Consider the following 25,503-nt stretch of genomic DNA (forward strand, 5'->3'; position numbering starts at 1 on the left):
ACAGAAGACCAGACCCCGGAGCATTTCCTGATCAGAGCATGAAGTACATGAAGACATTTGCTCTACCAGGAAACCTCTCTATTGCTGTAGATGCACTTGGTACGTTTCTATTGCCTTCTACAGCACATTCAGGTCCTCAATTCTTCCACAAACCATGCTTAGTTTTAAGTCAGGCTTCCATGGAAGAAGGGAGTCTGAGCCATAACCGTGCATGGAAGAACATGGCTGTACTGTTGACACCTGACGCTTGCTCCCAAGTCCCCTCTGCTCGGAGGGGCACAGTGTCACCTCATCAAGCCCGTGGTCCCACCACTTGGCTTCAGCATCCACTTCCCACTTTCTTGGTGGGCTGATTCACTTGTCTCACCTCGACCAGCATTCTCAGTAACAGCACGTGTCCCTGCCGGCACCTCCTCTTTCACAGGCACGGCGCCGCCAAGAACATCTGCTCGCTCTACGTCTGCTCCAAAAGCACCTGACAGCTTTTCAAGAGGCTGCCGAGGACAAGCGAGCAACAACAGGCACTTGAAATTTCCAGCCTGGCAGTGCAGAAGAGGATGTTTTTTAAATACTGCGACTCCTTGCATCTCTTGCATTCCTGTCACAGGACAGGAATACCACTGACAGTATCAGGATACGTATACAAAATCTCTTATTACTATTTAAACACAGAAAACAATAACACATCCTGTACTGGCGGTAGGGCTACTTGTTATGCAAAATTATTTTGTCAGCTGTTTGGAATACCAGTCATTTTCTGGGCAATAGAAACACAGTTTCTTCAGCAATTTTTACTTTTCTGTCTTGTTAAACAGCAATGTAGCTTATGTCATCCACCTGTATTTACTCTTCTACTGTTAGGAGAGCAGGTAGGCCTATGACTGCAGTTGTGTCCTATCTACATCTGTGTGGTTTCCGAAAGAAATAATTCTGCATTTTAAATTATCTTCCCTCCTTGTAAAAGAAAAACAGAACAAAACAAAACAAACAAACAAACAAAAAATCTTTTTTAAAATGTCTTTTCAACTTTCATCAGTATATGACCACAATAATACAACTCTTTGTGGTCAAGAGGAATTTATTAAAGCACCTTTATGTCAAAACAACTTTTTTCATATACCTCATGTGAAAAGAAGTGAAGATTTCTTAGTCTATAGAAGCCAAAAACTATTATAGATTATATAGAGGAGAGATACGTTTTTATATTCTATTAATCAAATGGGACTTAAACAACTTGAGTGCAAACTAATATAAGGGCAATGCCAATAAAGTTTCTAGTAAAAATGAAATGTTATAATATAAGAGATGTCAATGTCTGCTAAAGTGTAAGTGAAAAAATTTAACCAGGATATATTAAGCATACAGCATGAAAAGCAATTTAATTTAATACCTGAACTTCAGGTTTAAGTCTTGGGAAGTCTGCATATTCTTTTATTTGTGCCTAATGATGTTGAACAGCACTTGATTCTTTTTGAGATCATTAACATTAACTCCTGCATCTTGGCCAAATGCAAATTAGTTTTCCCTCGCTCAGTTTCCCCTTTGGTCCCAACTGGATGAAATAGCTGCACAGCTCCGCAAGGCCAGAGGCTTGCTGCATCCAGAAATGCAAAATCGATTTGGCAATTTCAGCCTTCATGGGAGTCTCTAAAGAAGACAGGGTGGGGAGGAGGGGCTTGGTGCAGAGAGTATGGGACCAAAGCAGGCGTACCAGCGACAAGGTGGCATTGCATTTGCTGGTGCCCTTGAGGTGCCAGGCTCATTCTAAACAAAGGTGCTTCAAAAATGACAGAATGACAGAATCATCTAAGTTGGAAAAGACTTTCAAGATCACCAGGTTTGACCATCAACCTGACCTACAGGTTGACCTACCTGACCTACCTTTAGTGTCCTGTCACTAAACCCTGTCCCTTAGTGCCACATCCACACATCTCTTAAACACCTCCAGGGATGGCGGACTCCACCTCTGCCCTGGGCAGCCTATTCCAGTGCTTGACCACCCTCTCTGTGGAGAAATCTTTCCTAATAGCCAACCTAAACCTCCCCTGGTGCAACTTCAGAGTTTTTCCTTGGACCCTACCACTTGCCACCTGAGAAAAGAGACTGACACCCTCCTCACGTCAACCGTCTTTCAGGTGGTTGTAGAGAGCAGTGAGGCTTCCCCTCAGCCTCTCCTTCTCCAGACTAAACAGCTCCAGTTTCCCTCGGTCGCTATTCATTACTCTTGTTTTCTAGTCCCTTCACCAGCTTCCTTGCTCTTCTCTGCACACGTTTGAGCAACTCAATGTCCTTCTTGTGGTGACGGGCCCTAAACTGAACACAGTACTTGAGGTGCGGCCTCAGCAGTGGCACGTACAAGGGGACAATCCTTTCCGCAGTCCTGCTGGCCACAGTTTCTAGTGCAGGGCAGGATGCCATGGGCCTTCTTGGCCACCTGGGCATGCTGCTGGCTCATGTTCAGACACGAACAGCACATTGGAGAAGAACCCTTCCCCTTTTCCTTATTTTGTAACCACAGCCTTGAGGATACAACCACCACCATGCTTAGGGAAAATCTTTGGTTCCAACTTGTCCCTTGGGTTGTTCATTTTTGGGTAACGAAACACCCCAGAGTGGCATCTGAATGACAGCTCCATGTGCCTTTGTCACCATTTACAGATGTGGTGGCATTATAGACCTTGACTTCTTTTTAGCTCTTTGCCAGAGCAACCAAAAGAGGCCTGATATGGACTCGCTAGGGACTTGGGGTGTTGGGGAAGCACTGTACCTCTGGTGTTCCTCAGGCCAGGAGAGGACTGGGAGAGCACCAGTCCTGGATACTTTACGAACAAATGTTTTCAGTGACTGCCTCACCTGTACTCTCAGGAGAGGGCTGGATTTTAGGACATGCCTCTCTCCTGCACCCTTTGTCCTGACACCTCTGGGTGATTCCTGCCTCGGCATGTGGTGATGGGACTGGGAGTTGAGGGGCCCCTCTACCGCACAGGCTTTGTGGGCAGCCTGGTGGCCCGGAGCAGGAGTTTGGGATGCCACCACACAACCCTGACGGCTAACAGCAACTTCTGCCTCTCAGCATCTGTCTCCTCTGTGTTATCTTTGGGCTAGTCTCCCAATGAGGCAAACAGGTTAGAGCAATTCTGGTTCGAATTAGTCATGCAGGGAAGACAAACAAGAGGCATCAAAATGTCATTCAAACGCTGAATTCCCACACAAGATAAAAGGGAAGCAGAATGGCTGTGAAACACAGTTTGTACAAGCATAACTAACAAAGTTTTCATATTACAAATATGTGTCAGGAACATCATTTCTGAGGGTAGCTTCTAGTCTGTGTATTTACTTACAGCCATGCAGACTGTCTGTCAATGGAAGAGCACATTCCAGTGAAGGTGGAAGAGAAACCCATCCAGCACATCCAATGCAGAGCTACAAATAACCTCCCTCGACAGCAAAATTTCTGTCCCAGTCCACTAGCAACAGACCTCAGCTCTTCATAAGCAGGGAGAGGCTTTGCTCACCCAATGCCAGTCCTCAGAAGGAGAACGTAGCTTGAAGGAGGTAAGCGTCTGCACTGGTATATAATTACTGAACCATTAGCAGTTTATCTAGCAGAATACAAATACAAAAATGCTTTGGGTCAGGGAGGAGAATGGAGGAAACCTGAGATTCACAGCAGTGTCTGAAAAATCAGGCTCTGGTGATGAGGGACTGCTCGTTAGGAAAACAGTAGACCAGTCAGTCAAGGGTGGAGGCACAGAGCTGGGACTGAAAGAGGACTGGTAGGAGAAACATTCGCCATGCAGACAGGGAAATTTGTCCCCACATGGAAAACAGATATTCCCTGGAATCAATCACATGTGATTTCGCCTGATTGGAGCTGATGTTTCTAATCTTGTTGCATTAGGTTATTGCTGCTTTTCCTTCTCTGGATTGCTACATATTTTGTTTCAGCTGCATGACTTTTGCCGTTATACAAACTTAAAATAATATTTTTATTTTTTTTCTCTTAGGCTTAGCAAATTCTGTAGCATGCTACAGAGCTTCACTGGGACCACAGAGCTGCAAATTGATGAGACAGACAAGGACATAAAAAGAAAGAGGACAAGAGAAACCCCACTGTGTTCACTCCGAGCCCTGTCATCAGAGCCAATTTGCTAAAATGTGTGACCTAGACCTAACCACTGGTATCCATATTTACAAAGGAAAAGCCTTAATAAAGACTTTATAAAGAAGGTGACAAGATCTTGAACCCCTTAACTGTTTTTCCATTGCCTTTCTGAGTATGATTGACCTGAAATTTGTGCCATTAAAAGGGTTTTTTATTTGGAGGTTGGAGAGGGGAGAAGTCTCTCATCATTTTTAGCAACACTAAGCCCAAAATCCCAAACCTCCTCCTGTTCCCCTTCATTATCCAATCCTAAAATAGATATCTTTCTCCTCCTCAAGGTGAGTATATAGTCTATGCACTCTAAAATGCCAAAATAATCAGAGGCCAACTTTTAAGTACTAAAAATATGCTGCTGCTAACAGTTTTTACAGGTATGCTACATTCTGCTGAATGGAGAAAAGCCAAGTATTTTGCAACGAAAATGCTTCAGAGGAGTTAGCAAAAGACTGCAGTGGTTTGGAGCAGCTACAAAGCCAAGACCGAGCACAGAGCTTTGGAGAAATTTCTGATTTTGACTGACCTTCCTCTTTTTTCCCAATTGATCTTCCCCTCACATGTCCTACTCATTCATTTATTCATTGTAGCATAAATCACTGTCTTAGTTTTCTGTCTCACTTTACTTTTTATGTTCTCCATTATTTAAGTTAATGCTTCCTTATTAGCCCAATTTCTTTCACAAAAGTACAAAAGTTCCCCAAGTACAAAAACCTGGAACAAGCATGTGGTGGGGCGTGTTGCTGAATATAAAATATTTACATATAGTTGATGCATAAGAAAATACTTGTATGGAGTATTAGGTGCACTGATAGAGCTGGAAAAATAATAATACATTTTTGAGAATGTAGTTTGCTCCTCAGGTTTAATTCATCACTAAAACTTATGTGGCATTTGCTACTGAGATACCATTCATGTATTTGTTTGCAATACCTCTTCCCATCTCATGCTTCTGCCCAGCCTGATCATGCTGCCTGCCAGCATTGTCTATACAAGACCTATTGCAGCAGAGCCTGCTGGATTCCTGTTCAGCACTGTGGTACTGCACCTTAACAACCATTATTAATAAGGAACAACTGGTGCAGGTGAAAAGGCTATTCCAGTCCAGCTGGCTGGCTGTTAGTTGGGTTAGAACATAAAGCACAAATCGATTCTAACACATTTTAGGACAAAGCTGTTTTCTTTTCATTGACTCCTTCTCACACGAACACTTCCATCAAGGACCTAAAACCATACACACACAGCATTTTTTTTTTTTTGTGTGTGAATGATTCCTGTTAATCCAAGTTACAAACATACAAATGCAGAAAAAAAAATGAACAAGTAGACAGGACAGAAAAGTTGAATGAGCATTGGCTCTTCTTATTTTAATGAAGAAATATTTCAAGTTAATATCAGTGCATATTTAGAAATAGCATGTGATACTCCCAACGCCAAATACATCAGCAAATTACAGTTTCAAAAATTTATAAATTAATTGCAAGGAAAAAAAAATTAAGAGTAACATAGAGAGTAACGTTCAAAATAAACATCCTGTTTGTTGCACTGCGTCAATTATATTCCTGGTAATTAAACAGCAAGAGAGGTCCAATCGTTTGTGGTAATTAGGCTCTCCAAAACAGCATTTCTTTTTCTACAAATGAGTTAAGCTGTTTGCATTTATTTTTGATGTGTAATTAAATGTTATTCTTAGCTGTTACAAAGAAATTTAATCATGTCACAGTAAAATTTCATTCCATGATTCAAAATCAAACTAACACAGAAACACTGCCTTCTGGTTATACCTACTGGAAACAGTCAGCTGAGAATAGGAAGAACTATATGTGAGCACATTTGGCTGTTACATAAAATGGCTTTTTTTTTTTCTGGTTTCACAGCCTCATAACAATACTGTTTTTCAACATTGTTCCCAGTCATTGTTTTTAAAACAGTTCATCAACATATCCTGAATCAATCACCGATATAAATAACTCCAGTGACAAAATCCATTATGGAAGGACACAGAACTGCAACCTGAAAGTTGTACCGAATGATTTTAAGGTGGAACTATTCTAATAAGAAAAACCACAACAAAATCCACAGAAAAAGCAGTATCTCCAATTAATTGGCAAGGATGGAATCCGAAAAAACTGCTATAATTTTAAGAGACATATTTTAATACATGATGGGCTTTAATGCAAGACAAATCATACCGAAGCTAAAAAGAGATGCACATTTAAAGCTTGCAAGTGTGATATAAAAATATTCTCTATTTTTTTCATACAGGGAGTCTGATTTTCTTAATGGAAGAAGCTAAAAAAAAAAAAAGAAAAAAAAGCTCTTTCCTACCCCCTCACTGTACATATAGACTATTCCCTTGATATCAGGAAACAGCATTTCCCCAACAAAAGTATCAGCCATGGGAATCACAGACTTTCTGGTAGTAAGGGTTTGTTGATTTTGCTTTTTAAAGTGTATTTTCAAGCAGGTGAAATACTGAAAAGATATGTATTTCTTTCGCTACTACACTAGTGCAAGTCCTATACTTCAACCCCCATAACTTCAATCCACCCGAAGTCTGCATCACCTAGGATGACTTGAAACCCTGGTGTGTGATATTACAACACTGAGACGATAGCCAGATCATGAAACATCAGGCTAAATCAGACTAGTAGGAAAAGGCACATGCTTCAGATTTTGCAGGGCTACCTGAAGGTTCCTTGTTACCATAACCCCTACTCCTGAAGCTGTAGTGAGACTGTGCTTCACCTAAATGGCACAGTTTGCTTCCAGAAAATTGTGAGGTAACAGGAAACTTCTGAGTGTTTGCTGCTGCTTATGGCACATGGACGCTACAGTTCTGTGAGCTCAGCCAAAACTCCCGACACGCTACAGACAATGCAGACACAAGGTAGGCTACAGTCCAGTTAGGTTGCAAAATAAAAACATTTCAGTATACTGCATACATTCCTTTTATGCACAAATACAGGGTGCGCAAAATAAGCTATTTGCTCAGTACGATTTAATGTTTTGCATATGTAAAATAATCAGCTAATACTGCAATATAATCAAAAATCATGCACTAGATAAACAGAGCTTCTTCCCCATGAACGGTAGTTCTCAGGAACGTTTGATTCTGCTTCAGGGAACGTCTCATGATTTGCCAGCTTACTAGTCCCTTTTTTTCCAATAATACAGTATTTAGCTAAAACTGAAAAGCAAAATTCCAAAGGAAAAACAAGTTTTGATTTTAGTTGTGATACAGCTGAGATAGATGCAACTGGGCTGCTGCAATGCACCAAAGAGTAACGAAAATTCAACATGAATACCAGAGGAATAAATATATAACCTAAATTAATCTCTGTAAATACATTCACAGGTCCACTTAAGACACCCTTATGCATAACTCATACTTCATCGAATCTGCAGATAAAGATGGATGTTAGTTCATGGGGAAAGCAATTTATCATATGACTCAGTTTATCTGCCATTATTCCAGCAAAAATCAGTAGCAAATTTGAAAAACTACATTTATTTTCCCCAGACCAACCACACAGAGGCTTAAGTCACAAATTCTATTATTTCCAATGTTCAATCAATAAGGCTTTATTTACACTTTTTTTTTTTTTTTACTATAAATTCAGGAAAAAGTTTGGTGCAATGTGCAAGAAAAGACAGCACATCCCACTGATTGGAGACTAACATCTGCTTATGGTTTAATGCTAACCCACAGGCAGCCAATTAAAGTCCCATATATCCATGTTTTTACATAAAGTTTCCTTCCAGATTCTGTCAGAAGCATACTAGCAGTCAGGCCACCTAAAAACAGCAAAGATGGCAAAGTTTTCTTGAGGCTTAGTTTGGAATGAACACTTTTTCCAGGGAACTTATTTCTTCTTTTAGAATCCTTCGCATCATAAAACTCTATTAGTAACCTATAAGTAGAGAAAAGTAGATCGTCAAATTTACGCATTAGAGTAAGAAGTTCTAGACAACTTTATTTCATCCAATAACTGCTAATCACGATATTTAAAAACAATTTAACAGTAAGAAGCAGTAAGTAGCAAGGTTAATCAATCAGCATGCTCTAGGAATATGATGCATTCAAAATGATGTTGCGCATCAGAGTACTCAATTTGAGCCCTTGTGAGCAATAAAAGCAGATTTTCCTTAGGGAATAATTTCAACATTGGATATAAAGGTTGAAGATTATCCTCCAGATTTAGCATTTAGCAAATAAGCCCAGAGTACCAGGCAATATCGTAAGATAAAATATCATACAGTTAATAGAAACTGAAGTAGGAGGTAAAGTATCTTGGTGAAATAAGCTAATAAATAAACAGGGCTCACAAGACTTAAAATATTTTGGAAGTCAATCATGCAAGAGTAAAATGTGACAACATAGGTTTAATATTAATTTTTCAATTTTTGATAAACAGTAATAAACGGATTTGAAAATTCTATATTTCTGTTTTAACAGCTCTAAATTTGCATGACAGACTGTTTTGGTCCCAGAAACGATGCTCCAGTCAACAGGAGTCTATGATAAGACATAGATGATCATGGTTCAGTTTTGCTGGTCTTCACTGGAAAACTACTTTTGGGATGCTGGACAGCCTTTTATTTTACATCAGTTCCTTGTCGATGAAATGAAATGTGTACTTTCTTGCCTCTCAAAAGGGAATAAAAGAAAAAGGATCCTACTGATCCTAAACTTCGAAGTCACTTTATTAATAGTGCCATGTTCACAGACAGGCATGTTAAGTTTTACATAGATTCAAAGATCACAAGTCAAACTTGTCCATTTATTTGCTTTCATGGAATGCCAGAACAATTTTAAATCAGAACGTATGAAAAACCTGTCAAATTTCTAACTCATACCATGTACTCAGGGATTTAGAAGGTAAACAGATCCAGCTCTCTTAAACTGGACTTCAGACATGGTAAATTAAGCCATCATCTCTCAAACAAATACTTAAATCCCACATTTAGGCATATCTTCACCTTGGCACACATGGTTCCCTAGGACTTGTTGCTATGCTCATTAGTGACCTTATCCGGTGGTGCTGGAGGGAGCCAGGCACTTCTGCCATGACTCAAAGGTAGCTTGGATAGATAAAACTTGTACTTCACCTGATCTCCCCACTGAAGGTGGGGATCTATGGTTTACAGAAGTTCTTATACATTCTGATAGAAGATGCATAACCAATTTTGGCAAAAGAGATTATGCCAAGACCTACCAAGGTTGGTAGGTCTAACCCTAATACTGATGACTAGGCTAGAACCAAACTCCTTTTTGCGTGCTTGCCTACCTTGGGAATCTACACTCTCGGCTGCACATGACTCAAACTCAGGAATATAAATGGAAAATATTCAGATGAGTATGAATCTGGCCTAGAACATGGTTTTGCAGCTATTCAATCTAAGGAAGGCCTAAAACCCCAGAATCCCAACCTTCTCAGCAAAAGCTTTAATCACAGAGGCATTACACAAAATATGCACAGGAGTACCAACACCACCTGTCTACCGAGAGCCCTACAGCTTGCACTGCTAGTAACACAGAAATCATAGTAACATAGAAATCATATCTATTCATAGAAAAGTAGAAAGCAAGCTTCTTGAAACAGAAAGTTCTGCACATTGCTACTCACTTGTCCTTTATTTCAAAACGTTCATGAAGCCACCTTCTCATATACATCTGTTCCTCTGGAATGTCCTTCAGTTCAATTCGATCAATGAAAATATGAACTCTTGGGCATTCCTTGCAAAGAAACTCTGAAAGAGAGCAAACCAACAGGACTGAGTTACAGAAACACTGTGAGGCATTTATTAATCTAAAATAAGCTGAAAGTCTGACCTCACAGATGTAAGAGCCTTGGAAGTTTAACTTCAGTTTTCAAAAGCCTTCCATTTTTATGTTTGGATCCTGAGCACTTCACTCAACTTAGAAGCTGTCTGATCTACACGCTGTTAAAAAGGGAAGGGCCTGCTATCAGGTGCAGCATGGAAAGATGTCCTAAAAAGCCCAGCATGAAAACATTGCATTTCTACCTCGGTAGCAATCTGCTCATTTTGCTGTGTGGGATGCCATAACTTCTCTGCAAGAAAGGTATCCAGCCTACATTTTTGATCAGAGTTAGCAATCCTCTTTCCTTGTCTTTTTAAAAACTTAAATTTTGTTTGCTTCTGGATGACAAAATCCGAGCAACAGTGATTTCCCAAACCATCTCCAGGAGGAAGTGGGCTTCAGTTTAAGTAATAACCTATAATTAAAGTATGCAATAGGGCAAAAGGCTCAGAATAAAATCCTGCTTTCCAGTTTGCATACCTCCATTTTTCTTCTGTCATACAGAATCAACAAAGCTAAACATAGCCCTGCTGCATTCTCCTCTCCCAATTTCAATTTCTCCCTAGAAAACTTTAGCAAGCAACCATTAAGCCAATTACTTTGTGGGATATTTTACGAGTAACAGGAGGTAAAAATATTGCCCATGAAAAATATTTGAGGCATGAAAAACCCACCAATATTTGTCTATTAAAAATAATTTGCATCTATCAGTAGCAAGGGGTATGGTAGTAACAATAGCATCCCAATAGAAAAAGATGTATGATGTGAGCACAGAAGTACTTGGAAATCTGGATAACCTTCATATTTTGAAAAGGGACCCGAAGTGCCTTCCAACAATACAGATGGGCAACAAATGTAACGCAGACTGGGTGGTCCCTTTAGGTTGTTGACATTTTTTTGGACAGCAGTGCAGATGTACCTCCTTAAGAGGAGGTTTTAGGATCTTCACGTCGTTGGACTTTGACCCATAACTGTGAGGGGTATCTGGAAGAATGGCTGTGAAAAATAATTGTCACTGCATGTACATCTTTATTATTGTCCGACAAAGCAGATATCCCCCCATTTGCTTTCCTTTTTACAGGATTATTCCATTTTTAAGGATGTTGCTGTAAAAGCAATCCTTATCATACACTAGAAATTGCCTTAAGGAATTTTAAAAGCCTGTTCATGCAAATGTGTTTGTGTCCTTGTAAAGGGGGATGGAAAGAGAAGAGATAACGGGACCAGTAAAGTCTTAGTGCATTTTGCGGCAGAAATTTGCAAGGTGCTCTGTGCAGCTGTCTAGTCCTCTGGCAGAGAGCCTCTCACTGAACTGCACCTCAGCATACAGAGAGCAACACAGCTCACGCACCATCAAGTCAAGAAATGAGTGAGGGCTCTAACCAAAACCAGGTCCACCTCTTAGCTACAGTACAGCAAGCACAACAGTCACTAAATACTCTTTTCTTGAAGTTTTTGGCAAAGCTATTTAATAGCTACAGCTATTAGATGTCAGGCAAGTAACATACTTGAAGGTCCAAACGATGGTAGGTGTAGACTATTGTCCTCAGGTTTATGCACAATGTTTTTCCTAAGCAGGATGAAATCAAAGTTCCCATATCTGAAAACAGCTTTTTCCTCTTGCTTTTAATGGTAAGAAAGGATTTTCTCTGAGAATACTATTGAAGCCACCACATGAAGGTCATTGACTATATGAGCACCTAAAAGCATACTATTAATATTTTAAAATGTTGGACATATTATCCATGTCTTAAACGCTTAAAATGCTCATTGATGTATAAATCCTCTTTGGAGTGGTATTACCTATTATGTGGAGCACTCTAAAAATATGCAAAACTGTATTATAGAAAACAAATGTCTGGAAGCCAAATGATCAAATGGTCTTTTTTGTACCACGATAAAAAGCATCTATGCTATGCATATTCAGCTACGGCTGAAGACCTAGCTTTAGAAGATACTCAAAATGTTCTGTGCATCGTATAGGGTACATTTCTTTGCTTCATAGCAAATAGGTTGTTTTGTACAGGAACAAACAGCTCTTTCTTGATGTTATTTATTATCTCAGTTATAAATTATTAAGGAAAATTACAAAACAAAAATCTAATAGGATTGTTAATAGCCATGTGCTGTTTTAAAACTTAATGTTATGCTTCTTAAAAACTACTGATGTTTAGTTAAAGATAGCAACAGAGTATGTTATAAGCAATAAGCTCAAGTTAACAAAAATGGAATAAGCATAGAAATTTCAAAGGAACACCTTCCCCCACAAAATCTGAAATGTAGAAACTCTACAAACCTGCTTGGAAAGCAAAAACCCTTCGACAAAATCCTAAGCCTTGCTGGTGTTTTTTTCTACTCCCAAGTTCCAGTACAACCTGATGCTTACTACTTGCTGGTCTTCAGTTTAAATTTAGTCCAATTACATGAAGATCCTAAAACCTCCTCTTAACTTCCCACCTACGTAAATCCCAGTGCCTTTCTCCACAGCCTTTCAACTGAGACTCAGTATTGTGTGATCTGCAGCTACAGGTGCTTCCCTAAAGAGTACCAATATTCTCACCCATTGATTTGAGGCCATTTTATCCCAAACCTGGACATCTGCAGATGACATCGTAACCTGTGCAATCAAGCTAGTCAGGGAACCTGACTAGTCTTTAATTATCCAATTAATTTCAGGTCTAATGCAACTAATCCCATTTTTTTAGATGCATAATGTCACTGCAATCGCTTAAGAACACCAGTGGATAAGAACAATTTATTGAGTGGTTGATTTTTTTTTAGAAGAAACAGCTGGATTTTATTACCACAGCCTCTAAAGGTTTGTGGTGGTCCCACGACCCTTAATTTCACATTAGCTTAACTCCCAAAAGACTTGTGTAATTAAGCTAAGAAACAAAATCTTATTGAAGCAATTTATTATGTGCAAATTACATCCAACTTCAGGCACTCTAGCCCTTAAGGCCAACATCTGATAGGCTTTTCAGATCCCTGAACTTGCCAGAATTTGTTATAATTAACAGCTGGAACAAGCAGGACTGAATTTTCCTTCAAAAGACAAAACACAAGTGCAAATCATGCATTATAATCAAACATCATACTGGGGACAGCGTTAGTCAATCAAGAACCTACCACAATTTGGCCGAAATGAACCCCAACAACTTGTGTGGGAGCCAAGTGGACTGACATTCATATGGGAGATAGAAAGTTTTATTAGGAAATTATCTGGCTATATAATGGATCCAAGTGCAGAATGTTTATCGTGCTTTTAATGATCAATCACAGCAGAAGGAAATAATTCAAAATTAAAAAAAAATGCATTTCTGTCCTTAAACCGTGGATTTCCAGCCCTCCTCCTGTGGGACAGAATACACGCTAACCCAGGACTGAAGGAATCAATGCAGAATTAGGATTAATGAAAGGGATGCGATGTTCTCCAGAAAAGCAATCGGATTCCCAGAGTTTTTTAATTGCCAAGAAATATTTTACGTGCCACGTTTTGCTTGCTGGGACTTCCACAAAATTCTGTCAGTTTGAAAGTCTTCACCTTCAAAAGCCAATTAATTCATTTTTTTTTTTTTTTCAATTATAGCATTACCAGGGAAGGTAAGGGAAAGAGAGAAGCTCCAAAACATAAACATACCTGCTACTGAGAAGGGATATATAAATGACTTCACAACACCTTTCCCTTAATGACATCACAGTTCATTCCACCACCCCAATTTATTTGTCTTGACAGTGATGTGGCACTCAGACATTCCAGTTTTCAAGTACTATTGAAGTCTATTTTTATAGGCACTTTAAATATGACAGCACTAAAGTAGCTCAGATTTCATCCTCCCACATTGACTCTTTTATTGCTTCGTAATTATTGCCAAAGTCCTCCAAAATTAAGAAAGGGCAAACTGAAGCCCGACACGGTCATGCCCACCTAAACAGACCCCAATGCTCTCCTATTTTAATGGTCTTCAGTAACGTTTGCAATAAGGTGAAAGTGGTATCACAGGAAACTGAAATCTGAATAATGTATTTTTACTCTACAGAACTGACATTTCAAACATGTAACAACGCCCCTCCTTCAGTAACAAAACACTGTGTGTTGTGTTGTATATGGTTTTACAGGCAAAACCATGACAGCAAAGACATACTCTTCTCTGAACTGGAAATTTAAAAAGTGAAGAAAGCATCTAGTCTGGCCCTAAACATTAAGCTACTAAAGCAGTTTGTAAATTATCTCTTCCTTAAAGAAAGAAATCCCATCTCTCTGTTTTCATTTATTTTGTACACCAAATTAACAATCAATTGGCTAAACAAACACAAATTTAAGTGCTGCATTGTTTCTCAGCTCCATGCTTTCCATCACCTCAAGTTGAGCTGACACAAAACTATTTCCCTGCCTGCTTTGACAAAATAAAGCAGTGGTGGAACAAAGCAGCACTAGACGGGAAAGCAAACACCGAGGACAGAGTGAAGTCTGCTCAGCCAGGTTAACCTGGGGCACCAGGGAAGGAGCTGGCAGCACCCACACCTGCTGGTGCTGCTGATGGAGGGAAGCACGGAGGAGATGCTGTGCAGGATAAATTCAGGCTTCAAGCTGGGAGACAAGCCTGGGCTGTGGAGAAGAGCACTCCCAGAAGTACTGGCAGTGCCACGTGCAAGGCTGGATGCGAGCAGAGATCAGAGCCTCTGATCACAGTGGAGGGAGTAAGCATGTTAGGAGCTGGAGGACCTTTAGAGACAGGAAAAATGGGATGCCCCTGAATCTTAATTAAGCCAGGGTGCTGGCAATGACAACTGAAAAGGTCTTAGAGAGTGCTTCATATAGGAGCAGGGAAGATAAAAAGGTCAAGAAAAGCAGCCATTCAGGCTGACATAAGATGAGGTGGATGCAACTAAAATTCAGTGTGAGAGCAAAACCCAGAAGTGCCTTTACACCAACACAAGAAGGCTAAACATGAAGACAGGAGGACAAGAATTCTTGTCCTCCATAGAGTACCCCTACGAAGTAGGTATGACCTTGAAGGAGCACACAATGTTAACAGGCTACCAGATTGATTGGCATGACATAGCACGATGCACAGGCGAGGGCATGTGTGAAGGACTGACTATATGAAGAGTAATAGAATAAAGATAGTACAAGCAGACAAGCAAAATTAAATTACTGTGTACCCTCTAATAAAATACTTATTAGATATATTAAATTATGTTGAGGTCATCTTATTTAAAAGATGATAAGCTCGATGATAGTGATGGATGATAAGCTTGATAATAGCGTTGGGAAAGTGTTAAGCCAGACTGAGCGCTGCAATTTCAGGGCTGCCAGCAGGAGTGTGAGATTCCAGCTGCTTTGATTGAACTGTATCAATGCTTCATCAGGACGAAGTGCAGAGGGGAAAAGAGAGAAAGAGAAAAGAAAATATTTTTTTTCCTGTAACAATTACTTGCAGAACCCACAAGAAGAGATGCCATTCCTGATGCGGTCCTGAGTTGTGCACAGTATTAGTGAAAAGTGGTCTGCAAAGACAGCACAATTACGTTCAGCATTGTAGAGAGAGTCTAAATAAGTGTAGAACACACACACACATAATTAAAGGGACTATATAGTTGGGGGGGGAAATAGGAGGGAGAAAAAGAAAAGTGGCAAAACACCACACAAGAAACGGTTGAAAGGAAGGCAACTTAGAGACTGTTAAAAAAATGTTAAAAAAACAAACCCCAGCAAAACTTAGAAACCCACATAAAATATGTGCAATACAAACAAACAAAGAAAAAAGTGGTCTGAAACCCACATGCATGGTTGAATGGGAAAATTTAGGATGCTACTGCTATATTCCTACCTTCTGTTGGAGAAACAGAAAGCTTGTCCAGATAAGGAAAACCGTAAATCAGCTCATGTCAAATGCAAATATAAAATTAAGAGAACTAAAAATGCAAAGAATGCTCTGATGATTGTAACTTTTTGCATAAATCAAATGCAGCAAACCAGTGGGGGTGCTGGATGACAAAGGTGAAGAGCAGCACACATGGTAACGTGTAAGACCATATAAGAGAAGCTCAAACACCTGTTTAGACTTTCCTTTCTTGCTGAAATTGTTTGATTCCTACGCCCATCGCATTCTTTGTACCACACTGCTCAAAGGAACTAGATCAATAAGTAAACACACAGAAATTATTAGACTAAATAAACAAGTTAGATGTCAGGAAGTCACTAAAATCAGACAGCATTCATCCAAAAGCTCTCAAATGTGGAATTCAAAAACAACGATGTGTAACCTATCAGCGCAAACAGCCACTGTGCCAGAAAATCGGGGGGTTTCCCTTCTGCAAATGAGGGCTTTAGAGATGATGCTGGGAAATACAAACCGAAGAGCCTTACATCCCCGGGTAAGATAGCAGTCTATAATAAGATCACTAAGCACAGAGATAATCACAGTCTGTTGGAAAAGAGTTGGCATGGTTTCTGCAAAGGGAAATCCTGTCTCACCAATTTGCTGGCTTTCTACAGCAGTGTCAAGGAGCAAGCGGATAAAGGGGATTCAGTGGACATGATATATTTGAATTTTTATAAAGCCTCTGTCAGGGTTCCACACTGAAAGCTATTAAAGAAATTAAGCTGCCATGGGATTAGGGAAAATGATGTTTTATAGACCGAAAGCTGCTTAAAGGAGAGGAAGCAAATGGAGGGACTTAATGATCACTTTGCAGGACGGAAAAAAACAGCAACTGGAGTTCTCCAGGGACTGATGCTAGGATTGGTTTTATTCCTTATCATGACCAATGAGCTGAAGAAAGGAGCAGACAGTGAAATCTCCAGTTTTTGAGATCTTTTTCAGAAGATCTTAAATTCTTTTGGGCAGTCAAATGCCAGGTCGGTGGTGAGGAACACCTAAAAGACCTCCAAATTGAGCAAATGGGGCAAAAATGTGGCATCTAAGCCTTAGCCTAAAGAAGTATGGGGAAAAATAATTGAAACTCTGATTACATGATGCTTAGCTTGGACTTGGTGGTTACAGTGTGGGAGGTCAGTGACCACTCTCTGAAACGATCCTCTCAATTGGGTAGCAGAAGCCCGAGATTCCCCCAAATACTGGGCAGCAACAGCAAGCACACTGAGAGCAGGGCAAAAGTGTCACTTTGCAGCTACATAAAAAGATTGGATCCACTTTTTAAATACTATTTGCAATTTTGGTCTCTGTATCTCACGGAGGAGGATATGGTGGAATTAGAGAAGGCTACTGCAGAAAGGGACAACTAAAACATTTAAGGATAAAAAGCATCAGCATTAGAAACAAGGAGACATTAAAAAGGCTGAATTTTCATTTTGGAGAAGGGAAGCAGAGAGAAAGATATGAAAGCTTAAAAAAATAAAGACGAAAGATCTTGAAGATGGCAGCTAAGAACCGTGTCTCAACAAATCCTGCAATTTCAACCGTAAATAACCACACTTTTCTACCTTTGTAAAGATGTCTGGATCTAAAGAGCCTTTAAAAATTACTTTTAGGAAGTGGTGCCTATAGTTTTCTGTACTGGTACCAGCACTGGTGAGCAGTAGAGCATCGCTGTACTCAGTCCTGCTGACACAAGATGGTGTCTGATGAAGACCCATAGTCCTTGCACATCATAGTTCAGTGAAAGAATCTTTGAGTGGTTTTAATCTGTTATTCTAACAGATGCACTATGGCCTTCGGGCTGCTCCATAACGATTTGTGAATACTGTACATCGGCCAAATTAGCAGGAGGTTTCCTACAAAAGTATGAAAGTTTTGATCAATAGGCTGCCAGCAACAGAGCCTGGATCAGATTAGGTCTGTGGATAACATCTAAAGGGCTCCACAGATGGTAACTGGAAAGAAGGAGATTTATGAGGCTCACTGTATGGATATTTGCATCTTCCTTGGAACATTTTTGAAGTTTCAGAAATGGAAAAAACAGTTTTGACATACACACAAGCAAGAAAAGATATAAGGATTGGAACAGTTCAAAACAATGATCTCTAGCAAATAAACAGGATCTGTTAGGAACTATGCCAGTACTGTTAGTATCGATGTTTTTCCCTTTTCTTCAGATAGTCTGTTTTGATAAACAGGGAACAGTACCACAAACATTGTAGAAAAAAAGGACTCTGGTACACATACAAAAAAGCACAAATAAACACAGGCTCTCCAAGCAGCAACATAGTTCTGGCCAAACCTGGCAGTGTGAAGAAGTTAAAGTTGTTTCTGTTATCCTCAGGGTTTAAATACACTTCTGTATAAAGAGCAGGAGTTCCTCAAGCTGTTGTACATAACTGCTGCCCGGGCAGCTGAACGCTTCCTTGCACACGTGCATGAGGCTCATGGTGCAGCATAGTTCTATAAATCTGCAGTGTAAATACTTCCAAAATCCTCTTTGTGGAGCAAAAGTTAGAAGATGCTTGTGTGTCTTTTGCCTACGTATTCCCAAAGGGAAGTTACAGATACCTACAATCAGCATGAGCTGCCTGAAAGTAATGGAGATGTACAAGGTCCTAGTTCATGATCAGATGAACAAACTCTCTGGGCTCCCAGGGACACTGGAGGGGTTACTAGTCCCATACAGGGGCTGCTAGTAACACACAGAAGCTACATCCACAAGTGATTGTCATTTGGGGAGATAAAGTATCATTTATGCTTGTCTTATTCTTAAGAAACCTCCTCAGGCATCCAAGCTGGGTTGTTGGAGACAGGAAACTGGGCTCCAGGGACCCCGAATCCCTTTCTATTCTTGTTTTGAGGTAGGTAAATAAACAGAGGTGCTAGTCATTCTGGCACTCATGCTCAGTTAGACTTTTCTCTGTTTTTGGAGTCCTATAAATACCTGCAGCAAGGCCTGTATTCCCATAAACTGATGCTGTTGTTTGGTGAAATGTCATTATTCCCAAACAGAACTACAATGTAATTGTTACAGTACTAAAAGACTTTTCATTCACCAAGACAGCCCTTATCTGCAGAGTATCAGTGCACAAATGCAAATCTGTGCTCAAGGTGCCACTCCAAATAAATCACCCCAAAATTGACAGGCAGGCTTTCATGCCACTCAAACTACTTTTAATAGGAAATGACAGGGGTTCTGAAGTCACAGATCTAGTCCTACAGAAGACAAGGGAAAATGCATTCAGTTTAAAACTGATTGATCATTTCCTTTCCTTATGGCACCAGGTGAAATCATTGTATTGAAACATGTCATATTTTAATACCTAACACTAAATAAAACCAGGGTTTTCCTTTAAAGCAAAATTGTAAAATAGAATATCATTAGAACTATGTTGCCAACTAGTGTTATTATCAAAATTGCTCCAAATATTTCAATGGAAAATTTACACTACGAAATATGAAACGCAGTTACTTAGGTTTTGCTTGAACAGATGTGGTATGACAAGTTCATGACATGCAATTTACTATAAGCATTAAAAAGCCATCCCATACTTGACACAAATTTCACCGACGCTGATGTCCAGCCTCAGCTGTAATTTACATCTTTTCAATTGCTCTAAAGTAATTACCACTTAATTTTCAATATTTCTTCGTGCAATAAGATGACAGCTAGCAGAGATCTGAACAGATTAGTCAGTTCATCGCTACAACTCTTACTTTTGACTGGTTTACATTCCTATTATTGTTTATCATTTTATGTATTTGGTCTTTCAATTCTTTCAACACTTCTATAACCACGTGCTTGTTATCATTCTGTGGATATTGAAAGACAACAGATATGATTGAATTTGGGCCAAAGACTGGTTTCTATTCCTCCAGTTTCTTTGCTATTGTTCTGTACTTCAGCGTCTAACTGAGTCCTAACAAAAATACAGGCACTTGGAAAAGCGTAATTTCCCCCAGGGAAGTTGGACCAGTTTGACCTCCTCAAATTATACCGATCAAAGTGATGTACTGATTTTCAGAAAGGCACACACATACACACTCTTTCAAAGTGTTTGTTCTGGAATTGATATACAGCAGAGTCAATAATTCTCAGGAATTCCTCTGACTTCTTTAAGACGGAGTCTACATGTACTTGCTATTTTTATTCAATGTTTATCATTGTCACATGCTGCTATTTCACACACGCTTTCTTCTACAAAGGCCAGATAAATACCATCTGCTTATGGTAAAACCTCCAGGCTTCAGGCAGAATAATAAAGATGTAAATGTGTACATAATACTCTTTCAGGTGCAAGAATGACAACAGTTCCCACGTCCCGTGAGACCTACCCCTTAACACCAGGCGAAGCTGGATGTGAACACTCAGCACATTCATTTGGAAGGAGGAAAAACAGGTTCTTTCTTTTTTCCCCCCCAAAAAAAGAACGATAGCATTTTATTTAGCGATAGTATAGTAAAATATTATCAACAAATCCAGCACAAGTGTTTCTCCCCCTCCTTTTTCCTTCTAAATTGTTCTTTCAGAATTTAAACCTAAATTGCATCTTAACAGTGCTTAAGTGCCCATATGATTATATGGATCTTATTCTAATGATCGCAAATTAATACAGTCTCGTAGTGTGGTCTTCCCTAAGTGGTCCATCATGGTCTGTCATTAATGAACTGGACAAACAATCTTTGGTACTAAGAGAGGGAAGTAATCTGTGGGAAAGTGTTATTCTTCAGAAAGGCTGCCATGTGTGGGACAAGCTTCCACTGGAAATGTACCAAGATCCAAGCTTGTTGGAAAGAAAAGGAATGAATGATAGATAAATGGTAGGAAAAACCAAACACAAAATGCAACCGTTAGCTACAATTGAATGTGAAGCTCTGAAAAAAAAACAACGTCCCTGTCTACAACCACTAATTAAATCTGATGTCTTCAAAAACAGAATTTCCAGTTGGAAAGTGCCAACTAAATATGAAATGAATAAATATTGACAAAAAATTCAACACATCTGAAAGAATATACCATAACAATTTGCCTGTTTTAAAAGGCAGAATGCTATCAAATGTTCCTGGCATTCACTGCTCCAAGCACTAATGCAGAAAGGATGGTGAATGTTGTCTTTCCAGTTGCTAGTATACTATGTTTTGTTTCGGTCCCATTGGACAAGTAAATATTATGATATTGAAGCTTTCTGGAGTGAAAAAAAATATTTTTTTTTCTAAGAAAAGCTATTTAAACTAAGAGTTCCACATTACAAAATTTAAAATGCAATTACTTTTTCCTCCAATTTTCTTTTCAGTTTAGCTTATTAACACTATTTCCCTGATAGAGCATGATAGTACAACTTACAGGCACTAAAATGTTCCTTTTAACCTGCTGTTTACTACTGAAGACAGCAGCCAAGAGCCAACCATATCCCTGGAAAAGTATGTAGTTTTGTTGTTGGTGTTGTTTGTTTTGTTTATTTTTTTTCCAGAAGTGGCACCGGCTCTTCTGAAGAATTGACATTTACTGAACTGAAAGCAAAATGCATGTCAAGAAACACATTGTGTGGAATTCAGTTATCATTCACATGGGAAATGTCATACTATGGAAAACAGAGTCCTCAAGTAAAGTTGAGTTTATCAGAAGTTTGTTTGCAATGCAATAAATTTCATTCAGAGTTGCTAGACTGAAAAAGACACGTCAACCTTATCTTTTAAAAATTACCAGGATCGTACTACCATTTTGTTCTGATGAGCACAAAACCCAAGATTTTCAATCAGCATTGACACATATATGAAATGTTCATATGAATTGCACACACGAGAGAGGCATTTTATACCTCGTCATAGTACTGTACAGAGCAAAAAAGATAAATAATCTCAAATGCATAACCATCAATTCCTGTTATTGTAGTATATTCGTAGACAGACCAATTGTTGGGCTGTTGCAGAACAAATATTGAAGTGATCTTGACTTTTGAGAACATCAATTATTTTTTCTTCTATTTTGTGTCTGGAGGGTCTAAAGGAATGACAACTATGTTCCGCTCTGTAATTTATAGAGTGTCCTTAATCTACATAATTTATATTATATGGAATACATTTGACTGCCACAATAACTTGAAATGTTCTGGATGGATATTTCATTTATCTACTCTGTAATGGATAACAACTGGTTGGCTTGACTTCATTCTGCTTTACTAGCTTTACTGTTACCAAAGTCTGAGCCTGTAATTATCCCAGGCCTACCAGTGAGGCTGATACACCCATGAGGGATGTGTAGTCCTGCTGTGGAGTCCTGAGAAGGCTGGATGTGGAGTGGTCACCCCAGAACCATCTGATTAGCATTTGACACCAGACACAAGAAGCAGCCAACAGGGGAAATCAGTTTGTTAGTTCCGTTTACATAACTACACCACGTTACATGCAAACTGAATTAATTTTTCATGCAATTTCATTCTATTTTTCATGCAAAAAATCAATAGGTGAAGAGGGCTTGTAAAGAATTTGAACATTTGCCATTTTATCAATAAGTAATGATATTTTAATAGCTTAATTAACCATTGGGCAGTGAAAAGTCCAGCATGAAAGTGGTTGAAACTGCCTAATAATCAAGTCACGAAACAAGATACGCTACAGGGAAGAAGGGGAAACAATTCTATTTGTTTTAAATGAAATCTTGGGTGACAGGAAAAGAGTAAGGCTGCCAGTCTTCTAGGGAGCCTGTAGTAGGGTCATAAGGTATTTTGAAAAAAAAGTCATGAACTTTAAATCATAAAATTTGCAAAACTATGATATAAAAAAGTCCAAAACTAAACATGTTAAATTACAATAAGCACTTTCAATACTTAACCACAAAACTATTCTAAGAACTAACAGAACAACACAAGTGTTGAGTTAATACAGTGTTAATAGTTATATTTCTCACCTATTCAGAATTTTAAATAAAATGTAAAAACAGACAATTCCAGAACTTCTAAGGAACAAGCATCTGGAAGGAGTTCAAGAAGTTGTAACTGCCAATGAAGTGACATGGAAACTCGCAAACACTTTTAGCAGGAGGAATTAAGTCCCAGACCCACACCGAAAACTGGACCAGCTGAAGAGTGGGGAGTTATGAAGTTACCTGCAGGCCCCTCAAACAACACTGAACCCTTGCCCACAAGGGTGAACTAACGTGGTTTATTTTTCCCTTGGTATCAGTAGTGCAAAAGACATAAAAGTAGCACTGAGAGCCAGCTAGCAACAGACAGCTGTGCAGGTATATGGTTGAGTGATCCATCAACTACAAACGGAATGAAAGATGCTATTTGGCCCTCCAGTGATGGTGCAGGTAAATGAATTATTTAAAACAAAAACAACAACAAAAAACAGCAACAACCCACCACAAAACACAAAAACCACCAAACCCCAAAGTCTTCTATCCCATTTTTTTCCATCAGATACTCCAGAACTTAACTTTTTGGTGAGATAACCGAAGGTATGTACAACTAATTTTCCCCAGTCTCTTAAGGTGCTATAAGTGGTTAAAATACTGCAGCAAGTAAAGCCCACTTGCATAAAATGCTTTGAACATTTATCAAATTGCTGGGCATATTCAGCACTTGAAAAATTACAAATAAAATATATTACTACATATTTTCCCCTTAAAATATATGCATTTCAGCAATTGTATCACATTTGCACACATGTGGCAAAGCAGGGAGAAAGAGAGAATTTACAATCAGGCCAAATGCCATTGCTAGAAGAAACACAAAGGTGAACACCACCTGCTGCCTATGGATTCAAGATCATTTGAACTTTCCAAACACTACCTGCAGATAGAATTTGACCATAAAAATACTCTCTGTGAGGAGCAGGGAAGAGAAGGAGCAGTAGACCTTTATAATACTGAGTAGAACTCAGTATTATAAAGCCGAGTCACTAGTCAACAGTGCCCTACCAAGGAGCAGTAAGATGTCTGGAGCACTGTGGAGATTATCTTCTGAGCATTGCAAAGTAGCTGAGGTAGTTTTTGTATATCAACGAGCACATGTCTGCAGCATGTCTAATATAAATCTACTCACCTGTCATAGATGGTGCCAGTTTTCTTTGCCCTTTGTGGTCCACGGTACCTTCATATGCTACAGTCACATCATAAACTGCATCCAGATAGTCCTTCATTGTGTCGATGGCTACATGAGTTGCCTTCACCCGTGGTGTTAGCACATGCTTTAATATAGCAAGTCCTAAGGGAATAAAACAAAATAAAATAAAATAAAATTACAGCATTTGAAAGTAACCTGGGCTACACGCACAAAAGGAACATCATGCCAACAAACCTTGGCACCCCCACTCAAAATCACAAAAGGATTATTTTTAATCTCAGTTCTCAGTAGAGGGAGAGCACGTCTGCACGTTGCATTTGTTCTGCTGAATGCATATAGAAGATGGAACAAATCTTACAGGATATTAATGACAGACAGGCTGCTCAACAAAAGAGTCCTTGGTACAGCCGTTGCTCTAAAAGCAGTGATGATTTTAACATGGCTCATATGTGCTGAAAAAGTACTTCTCCTTATCGTTTATGTTTGTCCCATTGAAGAAAAACAAATTAACTGAGAATTATCAAACACAGAACATCACCTCCTGAAATCCTGTCTCAGAAACAGGTTTGGTATATGAGGCATAAGCGCAGATATCTTTAATATGCCTAATGTTCATCCAGCATTTCACTTCCAATGGACCAACCAATTTCATCAATACAATGAATCCTAATACTGTCCCACAGTAATAAAAAAGCAGTTTTAAAATACACATGCTTAAACAAAATGTAACATTTCTCCAAAGCTACCACACTATCAGGTATTTCAATACATTTGTTATTTTCTACTTTAGATTCTTTTTCCCATCTTTCACTTTCCTCTTTCTAATGGCACATTGTAACAGTCCTCACTTCCAGGAAGGATGACAGAAAGCAGGTAGACTCAAGACAGTTTTAGCCAATTGATGCTGATCAAAATGGGAAATCCCACTTTATCCTTGCAGCTATTTGACTCTACTACTTTTCTGTGCATGCTTGTGCCAGCTACTAAACTCGTATTGCTCTGGTACCACCCTCCCACCAGCCAACTCAACTCACCATCCCAGCAGAAAACTAAACAGGGCAGAGGGAAAACATAGCAGAGAGTCAACAGCATGGAAGAAACCTTCTCTGTTTCCCTGCCAACAAGCTATTAGACTGACTTAGCTATTAACAAAACCATAGTCACAGAAATCCAGTGTTGACCTTAACCATCCAGGCCATGGACATAAAACTGTCAAGTTTAACAGCAATCTGCAGGCCCTCACAGCAGTATTTCATTTCAATGTTTGCTTCAGCTGATCGCTTCCACTGAAAGAACACTTTAGAATACACAAGCACACAGGGTTTGAAAGTATAAACTTTATTCATTTTCCAAAGTTTTAACATACAACTAATTTCAAAATGAAAACAAAAAACCCCAAACCTTTCTGTGATCTCAACACAGCTCTTCCACTTTTATTTCAAAGTGTTTCTAAAAAAAAACCATCTTATACAAAGAAAATATCATTATTTTGCTATAAGATGCATACTTTTCTCAAAGTGAAGTATCAGAATATGATTGTGATTGATGCTTTCTAGCCTTATC

At 39.1% G+C, this 25,503-nt stretch overlaps 1 protein-coding gene across 1 annotated transcript in view; it reads right to left on the reverse strand.

Annotated features, from left to right (window-relative positions):
* Window positions 1-5,494: 5,494 nt before the first annotated feature.
* Window positions 5,495-25,503, reverse strand: part of AGPAT5 (1-acylglycerol-3-phosphate O-acyltransferase 5) — a 60,835-nt gene continuing 40,826 nt past the window's right edge. The window contains exons 6-8 of the mRNA XM_084516282.1: window positions 23,920-24,081; window positions 9,790-9,913; window positions 5,495-8,073 (exon numbers count right to left, since the gene is read on the reverse strand). Of these exons, the coding sequence (XP_084372408.1) occupies window positions 7,848-8,073; window positions 9,790-9,913; window positions 23,920-24,081 (512 nt within the window). The 3' untranslated portion in view covers window positions 5,495-7,847. The remainder of the gene's footprint in view (window positions 8,074-9,789; window positions 9,914-23,919; window positions 24,082-25,503) is intronic.

This window comes from Aythya ferina (genome assembly GCF_964211825.1).
Source record: "Aythya ferina genome assembly, chromosome: 3".
NCBI lineage: Eukaryota > Metazoa > Chordata > Aves > Anseriformes > Anatidae > Aythya > Aythya ferina.